The 16036-nt window shown below is 42.5% G+C and overlaps 1 protein-coding gene and 1 pseudogene across 1 annotated transcript in view; one reads left to right on the forward strand and one right to left on the reverse strand.

The window, feature by feature from the left end:
* Positions 1-248: 248 nt before the first annotated feature.
* On the forward strand, positions 249-9306 carry LOC119456598 (putative uncharacterized protein DDB_G0271982; annotated as a pseudogene).
* A 1349-nt stretch (positions 9307-10655) lies between these two features.
* Positions 10656-16036, reverse strand: part of LOC119455385 (uncharacterized oxidoreductase MexAM1_META1p0182-like) — a 91455-nt gene continuing 86074 nt past the window's right edge. The window contains exon 9 of the mRNA XM_037716785.2: positions 10656-11200. Coding sequence (XP_037572713.1) covers positions 11012-11200 — 189 coding nt within the window. The 3' untranslated portion in view covers positions 10656-11011. The remainder of the gene's footprint in view (positions 11201-16036) is intronic.

Here is a 16036-nt window from a genome sequence, read left to right on the forward strand (position 1 = left end):
AGACAAATAAGAGAGAGAGATAGAGAAATAAAGAGAGAGAAAGAAAGATAGAGAAATAAAGAGAGAGATAGAAAGAGAGAGAGATAGAGAAATAAAGAGAGACAGAAAGAGAGAGCGAGAAAGAGATAGATAAATAAAGAGAGAGACAGGAAGAGAGAGAGAAAGAGATAGAGACATAAAGAGAGAGAAAGATAGATAAATATAGAGAGAGACAGAGAGAGAGAGAAAGAGATAGAGAAATAAAGAGAGAGAGCGAAAGAGATAGAGAAATAAAGAGAGAGAGAGAGAGAGAGAAAAGAAGGAGAGAGAGAGAAAGAGATAGAGAAAAAAGAGAGACAGAAAGAGAGAGAGAAAAGATAGAGAAAAAAGAGAGAGACAGAAAGAGAGAGAGAAAGAGATAGAGAAATAAAGAGAGACAGAAAGAGAGAGAAGAGAGAGATAGAGAAATAAAGAGAGAGACAGAAAGAGAGAGAGAGAAAGAGATAGAGAAATAAAGAGGAGAGAGAAAGAGAGAGAGAGATAGAGAGATAAAGAAAGAGAGAAGAGAGAGAAAGAAAGAGATAGAGAAATAAAGAGAGAGAGAAAGAGATAGAGAAATAAAAAGAGACAAAGAGAGAGAGAAAGAGAAAAGAGATAGAGAATAAAGAGAGAGACAGAAAGAGAGAGAGAAAGAGGAGAGAGAAAGAGATAGAGAAAAAAGAGAAAACAGAAAGAGAGAGAGAAGAGATAGAGAAATAAAGAGAGAGAAAGAGAGAGAAAGAGAGATAGAGAAATAAAGAGAGAGACAGAAAGAGAGAGAGAAGAGATAGAGAAATAAAGAGAGAGAGACAGAGAGAGAGAAAGAGATAGAGAAATAAAGAGAGAAACAGATAGATAGATAAAGAGATAGAGAAATAAAGAGAGAGACAGAGAGAGAGAGAGAAGAGATAGAGAAATAAAGAAAGAGAGAAAGGGAGAGAGAAAGAAGAGAGAGAGAAATAAAGAGAGAGACAGAAAGAGAGAGAAATAAAAAGAGACAGAAGAGAGAGAGAGAAAGAGATAGAGAAATAAAGGAGAGACAGAGAGAGAGAAAGAGATAGAGAAATAAAAGAGAGACAGAAAGAGAGAGAAAAAGATAGAAAGAAAGAAAGAGACAGAAAGAGAGAGAGAAAGAGATAGAGAAAATAGAGGAGACAGAAAGAAGAGAGAGAGAAAGAGATAGAGAAATAAAGAGAGAGACAGAGAGAGAGAGAAAGAGATAGAGAAATAAGAGAGAGACAGAAAGAGAGAGAAAGAAAGAGATAGAGAAATAATGAGAGACAGAAAGGAAGAAGAGAGAGAGAAAGAAATAAAAGAAAAGAGGACAGAAAGGAGGGAGGAATGAGAAGAGAAAGAAAGAAATAGAGAAATAATGAGGAGACAGAATAAGGAGAGACAGAGAAATGAGAGAGATGGAGATAGAGAAATAAAGCGAGAGAGAAATACAGAAAAAGAGACGAGAGAGAAGGAGGCAGAAAGAGATACAGAAAGAAGAGACGAGAGAGGGAAAGCCGAGGAAATAAAGAGAGGAGAGAGAAAGAAGAGGAGATTGAGAGAAAGAACAGAGAGACAGAAAGAGAGAGAAAGAGATAGAGAAAATAAAAAAGAGAGAACAGCAAGAAGATGAGGAACCAAGGAGGAGAGAGAAAGAGATAGAGAAATAAAGAGAGACAGAAAGAAGAGAGAGAGATAGAGAAATAAAGAGAGAGGAGAGAAAGGAAAAGAGATAGAGAAATAAGAGAGACAGAAAGAGAGAGAGAGAGAAAGAGATAGATAAATAAAGAGAGAGACAGGAAAAAGAGAGGAGAGGGGAAAGAGGAGAGAGCATAAAGAGGAGAGAAAGAAATAGATAGAGAAAGAAATAAAGAGAGGACAGAAAGAGAGAGAGGAAAATAAATGAACCGAAAGAGAAGAGAGAGATATAGAGAAAGAGAGCAAGCAGAGAAATAGAGAAGAGGAGAGGAAAGAGATAATAGAGAAATAAAGAGAGAAACGAAGAGAGACATGAAAAGAAAGAAAAAAAAAATAAAGAATAAAGAGAGAGAAAGAGAAGAGAGATAGAGATAAAGAGAGAGACGGAGAGAGATAGAGGAAGAGATAGAGCTAAATAAAGAGAGACAGAGAGAGAGAGAGAAAGAATAGAAGAAAATAAAGAGAGAGACAGAAGAGAGAGAGAAAGAGATAGAGAAAATGAGAGGACAGAAGAGAGAGAAAGAGATAGAGAAAGATAAGAGAGAGACAGAAGATAGAGAAAAAAGAGAGAGACAAGAGACGGAGAGATATTATAGGAGAGAGAAGAATGACGAGAGAAGAGACAGAAGAGAGAGAGAATAAGAGAGAGACAGAAAGAGAGAGAAAAAAGAGAAAGAGCGAGACAAATAGAGAAATCAGATCAAGAATATAGAGAGAAAGAGAGAGAGAAAAGAGATAGAGAAACAGAGGAGAGAGACCGAGAAACTAAAGAGAAGCGAGAAAGAGAGAGATAAAGAGATAGGAGAAATAGAGACAGAAAGAGAGAGAGAAAGAAAGATAGAATGACGAAAAAGAGAGACGAGCCAGAGACAGGAGAGAGAGAATAGAGAAACAAAGAAACAAAGAGTGAGAGGAGAAAGAGAGAGCGAGGAACAGCCGAAAACGCCTGAGAGAAGAGAGAGACAGCGAGGTAAAGAGAGAGACAGAAAGGTAGTATAGACATAGAAAGAATATAGAGAGAAGAGATGAATAAGAGAGAACAAGAGAAAGGAGAACGGGGAGAGAGGAAAATAAGATAGTAGAGAGAGAGAGAGAAAGAAATCGTTAGATAAATAAAGAGAGAGACAGAAAGAAGAGAGAGAAGAAAGAGATAGAAATAAAGAAGAAAGAAATAGAGATAGAAAGGGATTAGAGAAAATCAACATAAAAAGAGAAGAGAGAAGAGGGATATTAGAGAAAGAAAAGAGAGAGAGAGAAGAAAGAGATACAGAAAGAGAGAGAGAAGAGAGAGAGGAAAGAGAGATAGAGAAATAGAAGAAAAGAGAGCAGAAAGAGAGAGAAAGAGGAGAAGAGAAGAAAAAAAGAGAGAGAAATAAAGAGAGAGACAGAAAAAGAGATAGAGATGGAATAAGAGAGAGAAAGCAGAGAGAGAAGAAAGAAGAGAGAGAGGCAAATAAGAGAGAGAGAGACAGAGGAGAGAGAGAGAAGAGAAATAAAGAGAGAGACAGACGAAGAGAGAGAAGAGATAGAAAAGAAATAAAAGAGACAGAAAGAGATGCGAAAAAAGATAGATAGACAGAAATAGAGAGAGACAGAGAGAAAGAGAGAGATAAATAAGAGAGAGAGAGAGATTTGAGAGAAAGAAAATAAGAGAAAGAGATAAGAATAAAGAGCGAGACAGAAAGAGAGAGAAAGAAAGAAGATAGAGAAATAAAGAGAGAGAGAAAAGATGGGAGAGAGAGAGAGAACAGACAGAAGAGATAGAAATAAGAACATATGAGAGACAGAAAGAGAGAGAGAAGAGAGAGAGAAATAAAGAGAGAAAAAGAGAGAGAGAAAGAGATTGATAAATGATAGATAGAGAAAGACGAATAAAGAGAAGAGAGAAGAAGAAAAGAGAGAGAGAGAAAGAGATAGAGAAATAAAGAGAGAAACAGAAAGAGAGAGAGAGAAAGAGATAGAGAATGAAGAGAAGAGAGAGAAGAAGAAAGAAGAGACAGAAAGAGAGAAAGAGAGAAAATAAAGAGAGAACAGAAAGAGATGATTGAATATTGAGAGACAGAGAAGAGAGATACAGAAATAAGTGGAGTTAGAGAAATAAAGAGAGAAACAGAAAGAGAGAGAGAAAGAGATACAGAAATAAGGAGAGACAGAAAGAGAGAGAGGAGATAGATAAGGAGAGAGAGAGAAAGAAAGAGATGAGGGTTCTTGAGGGAAAGGAAAGGTTGAAAGGTGCGCTATCTTCTGCAGCCCTTGGGGAGCACGGAGAGAAAAAGAAAGAAAGAGAGAGAAGGAAAGAGAGAAATACAGAAAGAGAGACAGAAAGAGAGAGAGAAAGAGATAGACAAATAAAGAGAGAGACAGAAAGAGAGAGAGAGATAGAGAAATAAAAAGAGAGAAAGAGATAGAGAAATTAAGAGAGAGATAGAAAGAGAGAGAGATAGAGAAATAAAGAGAGAGAAGAGAGAGAGAGAGATAGAGAGATAGATAAATATAGAGAGAGACAGAAGAGAGAGAGAGTAGAGAGAGAGAGAGATAGATAAATACGAGAGAGAGAGATAGAGAAATAAAGAGAGAGAGAGAGAGAAAGATAGAGAATAAAGAGAGAGAGAAAGAGAGAGATAGAGAAATAAAGAGAGACAGAAAGAGAGACAGAAGAGAGAGAGAGAAAGAGATAGAGAAATAAAGAGAGACAGAAAGAGAGAGAGAGAAAGAAAGAGGAGTAGAAGAGAGAGAAAAGAAAATAGAGAAATAAAGAGAGAGACAGAAAGAGATAGAGATAAATAGATAGAGAGAGACAGAAAGAGAGAGAGAAAGAGATAGAGAAATAAAGAGAGAGAGCGAGAGAGATAGAGATAGAGAAGATAGAAAGAGAGAGGAGAGAGAGAAAGATAGAGAAATAAAGAGAGACAGAAAGAGAGGGGGAGAGGAGAAAAATAGAGAGAAAAAGGAGAGAAAGAGATAGAGAAAAATGAGAGACAGAGAAGAGAGCGAGAGAGCAAAAGAGATAGAGAAATAGAGAGACAGAATAAAGAGAGGAGATAAAGAGAGAAAATAAAGAGAGGAGAGATAGAGACGAGAGATAGAGAAATAAAGAAGAGAGACAGAAAGAGAGAGAGAAAAGAGATAGAGAAATAGAGAAGAGAGAGAAAGAGATAGAGAAAAATAAAGAGAGGAAGGGAGAGAGAAAGAGAGAGACAAAAAGAGAGAGAGAAAGATAAAAGAGAAGAAGAGATAGAGATAATAAAGAGAGAGAGGAGAGAAAGAGGAGAGAAAGAGAAAGAGAGAGAAATAAAGACAGGCAGAGAGAGAGAGAATCGAGATAACGCATTTAGAGAGAGAGACAGAAAGAGAGAGAGAAAGAGATAAAGAGAAATAGAAAGAAAAACAGAAAGAGGAGGAGGGAGAAGACACTAATGAGAGAGAGAAAGAGACTAGAGAAATATGAAGAAACTAGAACGAGGAGAGAAAGAGGAAATACAGAAAGAGAGAGAAGGACGCTCGAGTAATAAAGTAGGAGAGACAGAAAGAGAGAGCGAACGAGATAGAGAATAGAGAGAGGAGACAGAAGAGAGAGAGAAAGAGATAGAGAAATAGAGAGAGAGACAGAAAGAGAGAGAGAAAGAGAGAGAGAAAGAGAGAGAGAGAAAGAGAGAGAGAAATAAAGAGAGACAGAAAGAGGGATAAAGGTATAGAGAAATAAAGAGAGAGACAGAAAGAGAGAGAGAAAGAGCTAGAGAAATAAAGAGAGAGACAGAAAGAGAGAGAGAAATAAAGACAGACAGAAAGAGAGAGAGAGAGACAGAAAGAGAGAAAAAAGAACAATAACTTAGAGAGAGAGAAAGAAAGAAAGAAATCACAAAGGTCAAATACACACACAACAAGCTTTTAAGCAAAGCTTTATCCACCCTCGGGGAGTTTATTACAAAACACCAAATAAAGTTTTTTACTACTACTACTACTACCTATAGGCTCGCAAGGTGGTGGTTGGTGGTGTCACGCTCAAAAGTGGGTTGATCCTGGCGATAGTGCCGAAAGGGTCCAAGCTCAATGTCACACACCAGGACATTGAGCTCGGCAAGGGAAAGGCTGGTGATTTTTTCCGTTTTCTTTTTATTTGCGGTGTTTTCGGCCTATGTATCTTATTCTTGTCCTTAGAGACTTGAATGTTCTTGATTGTTTGTAAACCATGTACCTACCCAGCCCCTCTGTAACGCCGATTAGGCCTTGATGATATAATAAATAAATAATAATTAATATATAAATATGGCTGAACTAAATGCCACGTACAAACGTGGTAACATGTCCGACGTCTGTAATTACAGGCAAATTTCTCTAGCTTGTACTGTCTGCAAGCTCCTTGAGCATATTGTTTTGAAGCGTATCCCCGAGTACCTGGAGCAAAATCACATTTTTGAGGACGCTGAACAGTAACACACCTATTGGAGCTTATATGTGAAATATTCCTTACCATATTATAGATGGATACACATAGATCCCTTAGTTTTAGATTTATCAAAGGCATTTCATCGCGTGTCCCACAAGTAGTTAATTTCTAAACTTCACCCGACACTAGGCGATGTTCCAAGAGTACAATGGAAAAAAATTCAATTGTCTAACCAATGGCAGTTTGTTCAGGGAGGTAGAGAAAACTTCATTAGCACCTGTCACGTCAGGAGTACGCCAATGCATCCTATTGAGGCCTATATCATTTCTAATAAATTTAAATATAAACCAAACATAAACGATTTACCACCTAAATGTAAAGTAAAATCCAATATGTGTGCAGATTATTGTATCCTTTATGAAATCAACAAGGCAAGCGATAACGAAATACGTTAGAAAGCATTGAAGTTTGTGTACACATAGTGCGATAATTGGCAAATCTCCTTGAACCCAAACGATCTGTCTTATCAATAACTCGAAACAAAAATATATGTCTACACCAACACCGTTAACGATACCCCCCCCCCCCCTTATAAAATTTAAGGATACTTAGGTAAGACGCTTACGCACGGCCTTAAGGGGGGAAGTCATATCGATACGATTGTAGCAACTGCTTAAATACGTCTTTTCGTCCCCAGAAGGCACCTGCGCTTAGCGCCTTCTAAAAGAAAGCTGCTTGCCTACAATGCATACACTAGTTAGATCATTTATCGAGTATGCGATCATTGTTTGGTTGCCCAATAACAAGCTACATATCGAAATTAATAAAGCATTCCTCGGGAGGCACTTAGCTAGCACCAGCGAATTCATTCTCCTACATATCTACTTAACTCAACCGACATGCTTATATAACAAACTAAACGAAGTTAATACAATGAAAGTCTTTGTTTCAATTATTGCATGGTCAGATTACCGGTGATACGCCCAGGTTTACTTGAAATGCTAACACACCACCAACCAACCGCTATAACAATTCACAAACGCTTTAAGAATTCTCTATTAATTCAAGATGCTTGAAATGCTCACATTTTTCTTTTGCTACTGTTGCATGGAACATATTGGTAGCTTCTGTAACAAACTGTCTTTAGGTACTGCTCTTGATTTGCTTGAGAAAAAAAAATGTCGCTGTTTCACCCGAAAGGCGAAGCATCAATTGCGATAGCAACTTAGCAGAGAGCTATACGGAGTATGGATAGTAATTTTATCAGCTGTATAAACTTAGACATACAGCAGCACCAGGAACGCGCAGAACTGTTGTCGACGGCGTCGCCGTTTTGCCCGCATTCGCAACGAACGCCCGCGGCGTTGGTGACTGTTGCCAGGGCTCTGGGGGCGGCTCGGAGGTTTTCGACGAGATCAGAACGGGAATCTCGTTGAACAGCGTCGGAAGGATTTACCACCTTCTCGCCTCGCAACGTGTTTATATAAATACGCATTCGGTGCCGCAGCTAAACGTCGCCTCCCCGCCCTCCCTCCTGTCCCCCCACGGCCTTCGCGCGACGGAAGAAGTCGCGTTTATAATAAGTTTTATGCCTAAGGGCAAGCTTTCCGAAATAAAAAAAGAAGTCGCGTTTGCTCTTTATATATGGTGATTGTAAAGGAGGAAAGAGACGCTTAATTCTGCAGCCTTTCAGGCAGCACGGCGCAGAACGCGCGATTGTTCTCCGGCGTGCGTTCGCTCCCCGTGAAAGCGCGCGTCCCTCGCGCCCTTTCACTCGCACATACAGCGTCCAGGCACGCGGCGACGGTTTCACCGCCGTTGACATCATACACAACCTCACGGCGACGGCATAAATCCTCTTTGAATGTCCATATAATTTCTATCGCAATAAAATGTATATGAAGCTCAGTTGCGGTAACGACCAGCATATATTTCTCATTCGTCATGAACGTTCGCTCCATTGTACTTTCGATAATTTGATTCCGTGTCATTTATTGATGTATTCCTGGTATAGCTTACATTGTAAGATGAACGAGTGCGCATGAAACCTGTTAGGGCCTTTTCCCATTTTATATGCCCTCCACCCCTTCTTTTTGTTTTCTTGGCGTACTTGCCTTGCTTTTTGGTGGTGTTACGTATGTAAGCACGTGTTTTGCAAAGATTCGTTCAGTGGATATACTGGTGTTTCACTTAACTTTAGCCAAACATTAAAAATATGCAAATGATACGTAGCTGGACAGAACTTAGGTAATGCTGTTTGCAATAGCTTGGAGATACTCAGGTGGTTTTTTGCATTCCGCCTAATTAGGTAATTAGTCTATATTATAATCAACTTCTCAATAATTATAGTAGAGGAAAAGTGTCAATGAGAAAATTGTAGAGCAACATGAAAAACTCGCGATATAGCTTTCTGTTGTTGAATACGTGCTAAATAAAAGTGTTTTTCCGAGTGCGAAAGAAGCCCGCGAATACACGCAAAATTGCCGCGCGACCGTCCGTTCGAAGTCTACATGTGCCCACGCAATTATGCCTCCACAATCAACCCAGCGCGCTTTACACGTGACTCTTGTGGCTTTGGAGCGCTTTCTCAGCTTCTAAATTAAATCATTTCTTTAAAAGATGTATGGATATACAGGGTGTTTCACTTAACTTTAGCCAAACATTAAAAATACACAAATGCTATGTAGCTGGATAGACCAAGGTAACGTTGTTTGCCATCCCTTGGAAATACTCAGATTATTTCTCTCATTCTGGCTCATTAGGTAATTAGTCTAAATAAATAATCAGCTTCTCAATTACCGTAATTAGACGAATGTCAATCAGAAAATTGTAGAGCGACACGAGTAAACTCCCGATACAGCTTTCTGTTGCTCAATACATGCTACAAGAAAGTGTTTTGCCTAGTCTGAAAGAAGCCCGCGAATACACGCAAAATTCCCGCGCGACTGTTCGTTCAAGGCACTTGCTTGTATCCGCGGGCTTCTTTAACACTGTTCGAATCTATCCGAAGTGAAGCTTAATTAAGCAAAGCGTTAATTGAATTCTTTATAGCCAACGGCGATGCGTACGATCTGGTGACGACTGGTGTATGCACGGAAAAGTACGCTAAGTATCAAGTAACATTTAGGGATTCTGTACCAACTTTTGTCACAGTTACCCATTACCCAGATGCACATTCTGGAGGACTGACCAAGAAGCGTCAGTCCTGAAGATATACCCAATTTCTCCATATATACTCAATGGCTCATACCGAATGGGTAAATCAAATGAAGTAAAGTAAATGAAATAATTCCTGAAATGCATTTAGCCATTCTATTAAGAAATCGGTGTACTTTAGAGATATGTTTGAGCCGACATTACACAGTCGCGTTTTATGCAGCGATCGTACATAGTGGAACATGCCCGTTCATGTAGGTAGGGACAATGATAACAAAGTGGCAAATACTGAGTGGGCAATTCGAAAGAAAACAAAGTAAACACCCGTTCCATATATTTCACCGTTCCATTACCAGATCGGTATGTCTTAGAGATGCCTGTGAGTCGACATTGCACGTTAAATTTTTATGCAGGAAGATATATTTTTGTTACCCTTGAGCTAGCTCGACATACGTCGTCAGCATACAGGGTTTTTATGAGCTACTTAATGGGTACCTTGATATAACCGTCGTATCATATATCCGGTATCCACATATATCCGGTAAGGCTGCAGCAGTGACCACCACCACCCAGCCAGCAGCTACCGTCAGGAAAGTCTGCGAGGGTTGATGTTAGCCTGTTGGGGCTTATTATTCAATGATGCAAGCGACGCAATGCGAAGCATTTTTAGGTAGCTGGTTATTAGGTATTGTTCGCTGTACCGCAAAGCGTTACCAGGTGGACTGACGGTTTTGAGCAAGTTAAGAAGTGTGTGTTATGCGAGCATGTGTGTGACGATGGCAGCACGATGAAGACAATGGCAACAGCAGTGGTATGACTGCCGACGGCATGGTTTCAACTCGCGCCGTCCGACGTGACCTTACGACATAAAACTATTGGGCTATACATCGGTACTACACGGGCGTAAGCAAGAGAAACACGCACTATGTCGTTATCTACGACTATGAGTCATTGTTTTTCTTGAGCGTTTTGTTGTTTTAACAGTATGTTCTTTGTTTACATTACTATGACCGGTAGTGGAGAAATCTGGTCAAACTGGGATTTCAAGGCAAACCCTGACCAATGTGCACCCTCCGCGTGGAACGTGTCATTTATATAGCTGGCAAGAAAAAGAACTTGCAGAACTTGAGCCATGTACCAAAGACACAGTCGGAGCCTGCCGCTTCATAAGGTCTAGCCTTAGTAAGCTTTGAAAACGATTACATTATACAGCTGCAATTAAGAAAACAAACCATACACACGTATACGTAGCGTTTGTGGAGATTCGAACCCTGTAAGCGGGTTAAGTAGGTGTTAGAAGATGTATTCCCTCATGTTGCCTAGACTTTGTAGAAACGGTGGTACGCGCTCATTCACCTACCGGGAACTATATAGAACTGGTTAAAGACACCGATGAATAATTTTAAGAAATAAACATTTCAGAGCTTCAGTCTCAGTATTTACTGAAGGATCCTCGTATGCTGACATTGTGGCGGCGCTCTGAATTTGATCAAGGTGCCCATCGTGTACTGAAATATTGTGTCACAGTGTAGCTATTCTGCTTGAATGACTTGAATACACATGTGGCAACAAACAAAAGTCACATGAGACCTAGAAAAACGAGCCGCAGAACGCAAATATTTTTTTTGTGTGTGTGTGATGCTCGAGAGCTTTATTTTTTTCTAAGCTGCACCTATACATTATTTCGCTCTACGCTGCTGTTTATCAAAGCTTGGAGCCCTCGCGTAGGAGCCTCTTGCATTGTTGTAGCGCAGTCTTCTACTCAATGTGCCAAGAGTTTGGACCCGTGAGGCGGGACACGAGTCGCAGACCTCCATCCACGGGCATCGTTATTCCAGTTACGAACGAGGCATCTTCCGAAGCCAGGAAGGCGATGCAGCAAGCAACCTCCTTTGCTGTTCCCACTCGGCCGAGCGCATGCGCGCTGCCTGCTGTCTTCTCCAGGAACTGCGTAATTTACAAGAGCGTGTCAACAGAGTAATTGCTCTATATTAAAAATGAACTTAATGAAAGTGAGTGAAAGAGCACATGAGTTGAGATACAATGCAGGTACCAATGGTTATGTGAAAGCTTCGAACATTTTCGTAACATCCTACCCCAACAGAAAAGAAAAAAAAGAACTTACACGGAGAATCTCCTGTGGGAGTTGTCTAAACGATGCGTAGGCATTTGCAACTAATCACATGATTTTTCGCCGTCGTATGCGGCTGTGTTTAGTATAATTGCGAGAAACACCGCGAAATAATTGTGAAACGGAGAAGCGCATGTTGCAACAACGCAATGTTAACTGAGACCAGCACGAGACGACGAAGAGGCGAGTAGTAGCAGTGTTCAGTCATGTTATATGATGATGGGTTTAGATCAGTGGCTCATCGACGGCGGGGGGGGGGGGGGGGGGGGCTCGGGGGTTCTAACCCCCTCCCCCCTGACGCCAAGTTAACCCGCGTTAGTTCACGCTGACGACGCGCGAGTGACAGCTTGTAACATACATATTATTTTGGTGCTCTATTCACGCTATTACTGACATTCATGAGTTCTCCCACTACATCAGTCATACATAACCTCCTCAGATACTGCCACCACTCACTCCAGACATTACCGTTTAGGGTAAGAGCTTCAACGGATGACCACGTGCACTGCTCTGCAGACCGCCCTGTTGGCCCTATCAAGCTCTTTCAAGACTTTCAGTAAAACGATGAAGAAATAAATATCGTCATCATCCTTGTTGTCATTATTATTATAATTATTAGGCATTTTATTTGTTGTTTGATTCCTCTGGCTAAAGCAGGGCAATTTCTTATTATGCGAAGGGCTTGCCCCCCCCCCCTGGCAGGGATGCTGGGTGCGCTACTGGTTGGGATGCTGCCGCTGCTTCGTGAAAGGTGAGCAATGGCCGATGCGTGCTGTAGTACGTGCCATATTTGAGCAGTGTCAAGTTTGGTGGACGTCGTACGTAGACGTGGGGCGCTGTAACGTAAAATGATTCCAAACTGTTTTGATTCCAATGTCTGCAATCAGCCTTCACAATTGGTCAAAATATTTTCGGGCCACTTCCAACTTCGCCTGTCTGTCAGCGACGTCACGAAAACCGCGATAGCTCCCCATCTGATATAACGTGTACACACTGATTATGCATGATTAAACCGCACAAAAGGAAAATAATCATTCCTGATTCGACGCCTTTTCACCATTAGCCCTCTGCTATTGGTCCAATGTTTTCTGGCTACGCTCACTTCGCCTGTCTGTCACGCGACGTCACAAAACCGCGAAAACTCACACGTCAAAGTGACGTGTTCGCGAAAAAATGCATTAATATGCCGAACAAAACTGAAAAATGTTTCTGAGTAGCCACAGACTGCCCCGTTCCGAAAGGAATAGAAGATGGCGGCCCGTCGATCGCTCAGGCCCTCGCTACTCGCACCTGCCGGTGAGCATGCATTTATTTGCTCATGATAAACCTTTTTGCGTGGCAGTAAAACGTTATCGAGCCTTTTCGGCATGCATACGACATCACTCTGCCAACTTTTCCTTGCTGAGGATCCGTTTTAGCGGCATTCTTATCCTTCCATTGCACGCCGCCGCGATTTTCGACCATCCACCGCAAGCTAAGTAAGGCGAAGCTGACCAATCGGAGAAGCCGGCACCACCTTCTTCATGCGATTATCTATTTTCACTGTGCTGGCTCGGCCCTATCCGAACCCTCTCCACTAGAGCGTGCTCCTCGCCTCTTGTCATCCAATTAGATAAGAAAAACCGCGTAGTGTAGACAATGTTATTGGTTTTCAAAGCGAACAAAGGTGACCTCCTATAAACGAGGAGAGTGTGTGATTGGGTTCAGACAACGCTGCGGGTCACCGCCCGATGCTTGCGTCGGTGGTTACGTAAATTTGACGTCAGGAGTTTGGAATCAAAACAGTTTGGAATCATTTTACGTTATAGCGCCCGTGGTTCCTGTCGATGCTAAAGTCCCTATATAAGAAAAGTACCGCCATCTACTCTTTCCTCCGCCGCCTCCTTCCTAAGGCGCTTGCTTTTTTCTTTACTTTTTGCTTGCGGAAGCCAAGTCAACGGTGGCGCACCTAGAAAGTCCACGTTGAAGCTTTCAGGACGGGCGCGCGCCGCCGCCGCCGCCGGCGACTGCGGCTGCGCAGAGGACTTTCAACATGGCTCTGAGGCGGAAAAAAAGAAAATATAAAGAAGTGAAAAGCGCGCGCTATCATCGTCCAATCGGAGATACAGGAGAGAGAGAAGCGGCGTTTATCAAAGGGATGGCGGTACTTTTCTTATATAGGGACTTTGGTCGATGCGAACCGTTATCAACCATTCTCCGGCGGCGGCTGCTTTTAGCGGAGCCTCGTGGGCACTATCTTGAAACGATCTATCTTGAGAGCGCCGAGTGCTGATAGCTTCGTGAGCGCTGTTCTCGCCGCTTAGTTCGCGTTGAAGTGCGAGGCAGCACGAAGGTGAATTCGCTCACTGCTGCGGGCCGTTTCTTGACAGCGATCATCTTACGTGACAGACGGACTGGTTTTCCCGTTGGGTAGGCATACAAATGCTTTTGCATTTAAAATATCACTTGCTGTAAATTTCACCCGCTTTTTCGCTTACTATAAACGCATGGCGCTTTCACCACGGCCAGCCTAGGAACCTACATGCCAGTCTTATAACGCTCTCATGAAGGCTCCCTATAGCTTATTTATTGCTTCAAGGCGTATACTGCTTCGCTTCAGCAGCGGTTCTATTGCTTGTCGAGGCGGGCGCGTTCTGAGTGGGGTGAAATGCATGAACGCTTCCCTACTTTTATTTGGGTACGTGTTGAAATACACCAGATAGTGGAAATGAATTGAGTAAATCGGTTTTATTGTTAAGGGAGTGAGAAGTGTAGCATTACCAGATTGTTTTTTGTACTGGAAGCTGATTAACTTGGCTTGGGGCACTTGGCTTCGTAGCTTTTGGAGCCAAACACTTCGCGTATCTGCAGGCCTTGTAATCCTCGTAGTGCGAGGCCACGCCTTCGTCGTCGATAGCAGGAAAGCACAACAACGGTGGCGCCCACTGCACAGCGCAAGCGCACCTCGAGCGACCATGTGGTTGCTATTGCAATAACATTTACTGAACGCTCACTATTTTTCATTATCACGCCTTACATGAGGCGCCCTCGGTGTCTTGCGTGAACTAACCTAGAGGAGGAGGAGGAGGAATAAACTTTATTTGTGTAGCAGATTTGTGTGACCTAGGCCTCTCTACCTAGATGACGGCCTCGAGCCCTTGTGCTCTGGCGGCATCTTCGGACTGTTGGATTGCCTTAAGTTGGTCTTCCGGTGCAGAGCTGAGCAGCGCGGTCTCCCACTGCTCTCTGGTCTTGTGCGTTTTATTGTATGGGTGTCCCAGGACAAGCCCAAACCATATGTTGTAAGTCCGCCCTTTCTTGACAGAATCTGCACTTATCGGTGTAATGTTCTGGATAGTACCGGTGGTAGGCCACCGGGTTCGGATATGTTTCTGTTTGCAACAAGCGCCATGCTGTCGCTTGCCGTCTACTTAGCGAGGAGTGTGGCGGGGGGAAACGAGCCCTGCCCAATTTATAGTGTTTGGTTATCTCGGTAAAGCTGGTCATCCGGTCTTTCTCCGTTCCCAGTATTTGTGTGTCACCTGCTCGGTCCATCAGTTCTCGAGCCAGGCTGTGTGCTATTTCGTTCCCGGGAAGGGAGAAGTGTGCGGGTGCCCATAGAATGTAACCATCTCGATCTTCACGAAAGTTGGCTAAAATTCTTAGCGCTCCCGGCGAGATTCTTCCTTTGGCATAGTTTTTGACAGCGATCTGGGAGTCGCTGACTATGATGATGGCCTCCGTGGAGGCAATTGTCAGTGCTAAGGCAGCCTCCTCCGCCACCTCAGCCTTTCCTGTTTTTACAGTGCCACCAAATCTGGAGTCACCTTCTAGACTGGTAGCAACTATCGACATACTCTGTCTATTTGTGTACTCCACCGCGTCCACATAGACCACGTCCCTAGCACTACTGCATCTTTTGTGGAGAGCTCTCGCTCTTGCGATTCCTCTATCTTCGTGAAACTCCGGGTGCATGTTTCTGGGGATTGGGAGTATTGAGAGATGTTCGTTTATTTTCTTTGGGATGTCTCCCTGCAGTCCGTGCTGTGCTTCGTAGGATACTCCGATGTCGTCTAAGATGTGTCTGCCCGTCAAACTCTGCGTAAGTCTTTCATACTGCGCCACTCTCTGGGCCTCAATAAGTTCGTCTAATGTGTTGTGCACGCCGAGTGCTAGCAACCTGTCGTTTGACGTATTTGCTGGAAGTCCCAAGGCTTCCTTATACGCCCTTCTAATGATACATTCTATCTTGACTTTCTCCGCAGCGTACAGCTTAAGGTAAGGGACCACATATACAATACGACTGATTACGAATGTTTCTATTAATCGAATAAGATTCTGCTCTTTCATGCCATAGTTCCTGTTGGATATCCGCTTTATTAGTCTAATTGTTTGGTGAACAATATTACACAGTAGTCGAATGGTTTCTCCATTATGACCGTTTTCGGATATGCGGAGTCCCAGTATTCTTAGGCTCTCCACTATCGGTATCCTGGTGCCTTCTACTGTGACGACAACGTCCGGCCTTTCCTTAATGCTTTTTCGACCTCTGCATGTGGGTCTATAGAGCAGAAGTTCTGATTTTTGGGAGGAACATCGCAGTCCCTTGTCTCTATGTAGTCTTCGACCGTGTTTACTGCTGTTTGGAGGATCTCTTCCACATGCCCATCGCT

This window comes from Dermacentor silvarum, chromosome 6 (assembly GCF_013339745.2).
Source record: "Dermacentor silvarum isolate Dsil-2018 chromosome 6, BIME_Dsil_1.4, whole genome shotgun sequence".
Lineage (NCBI taxonomy): Eukaryota > Metazoa > Arthropoda > Arachnida > Ixodida > Ixodidae > Dermacentor > Dermacentor silvarum.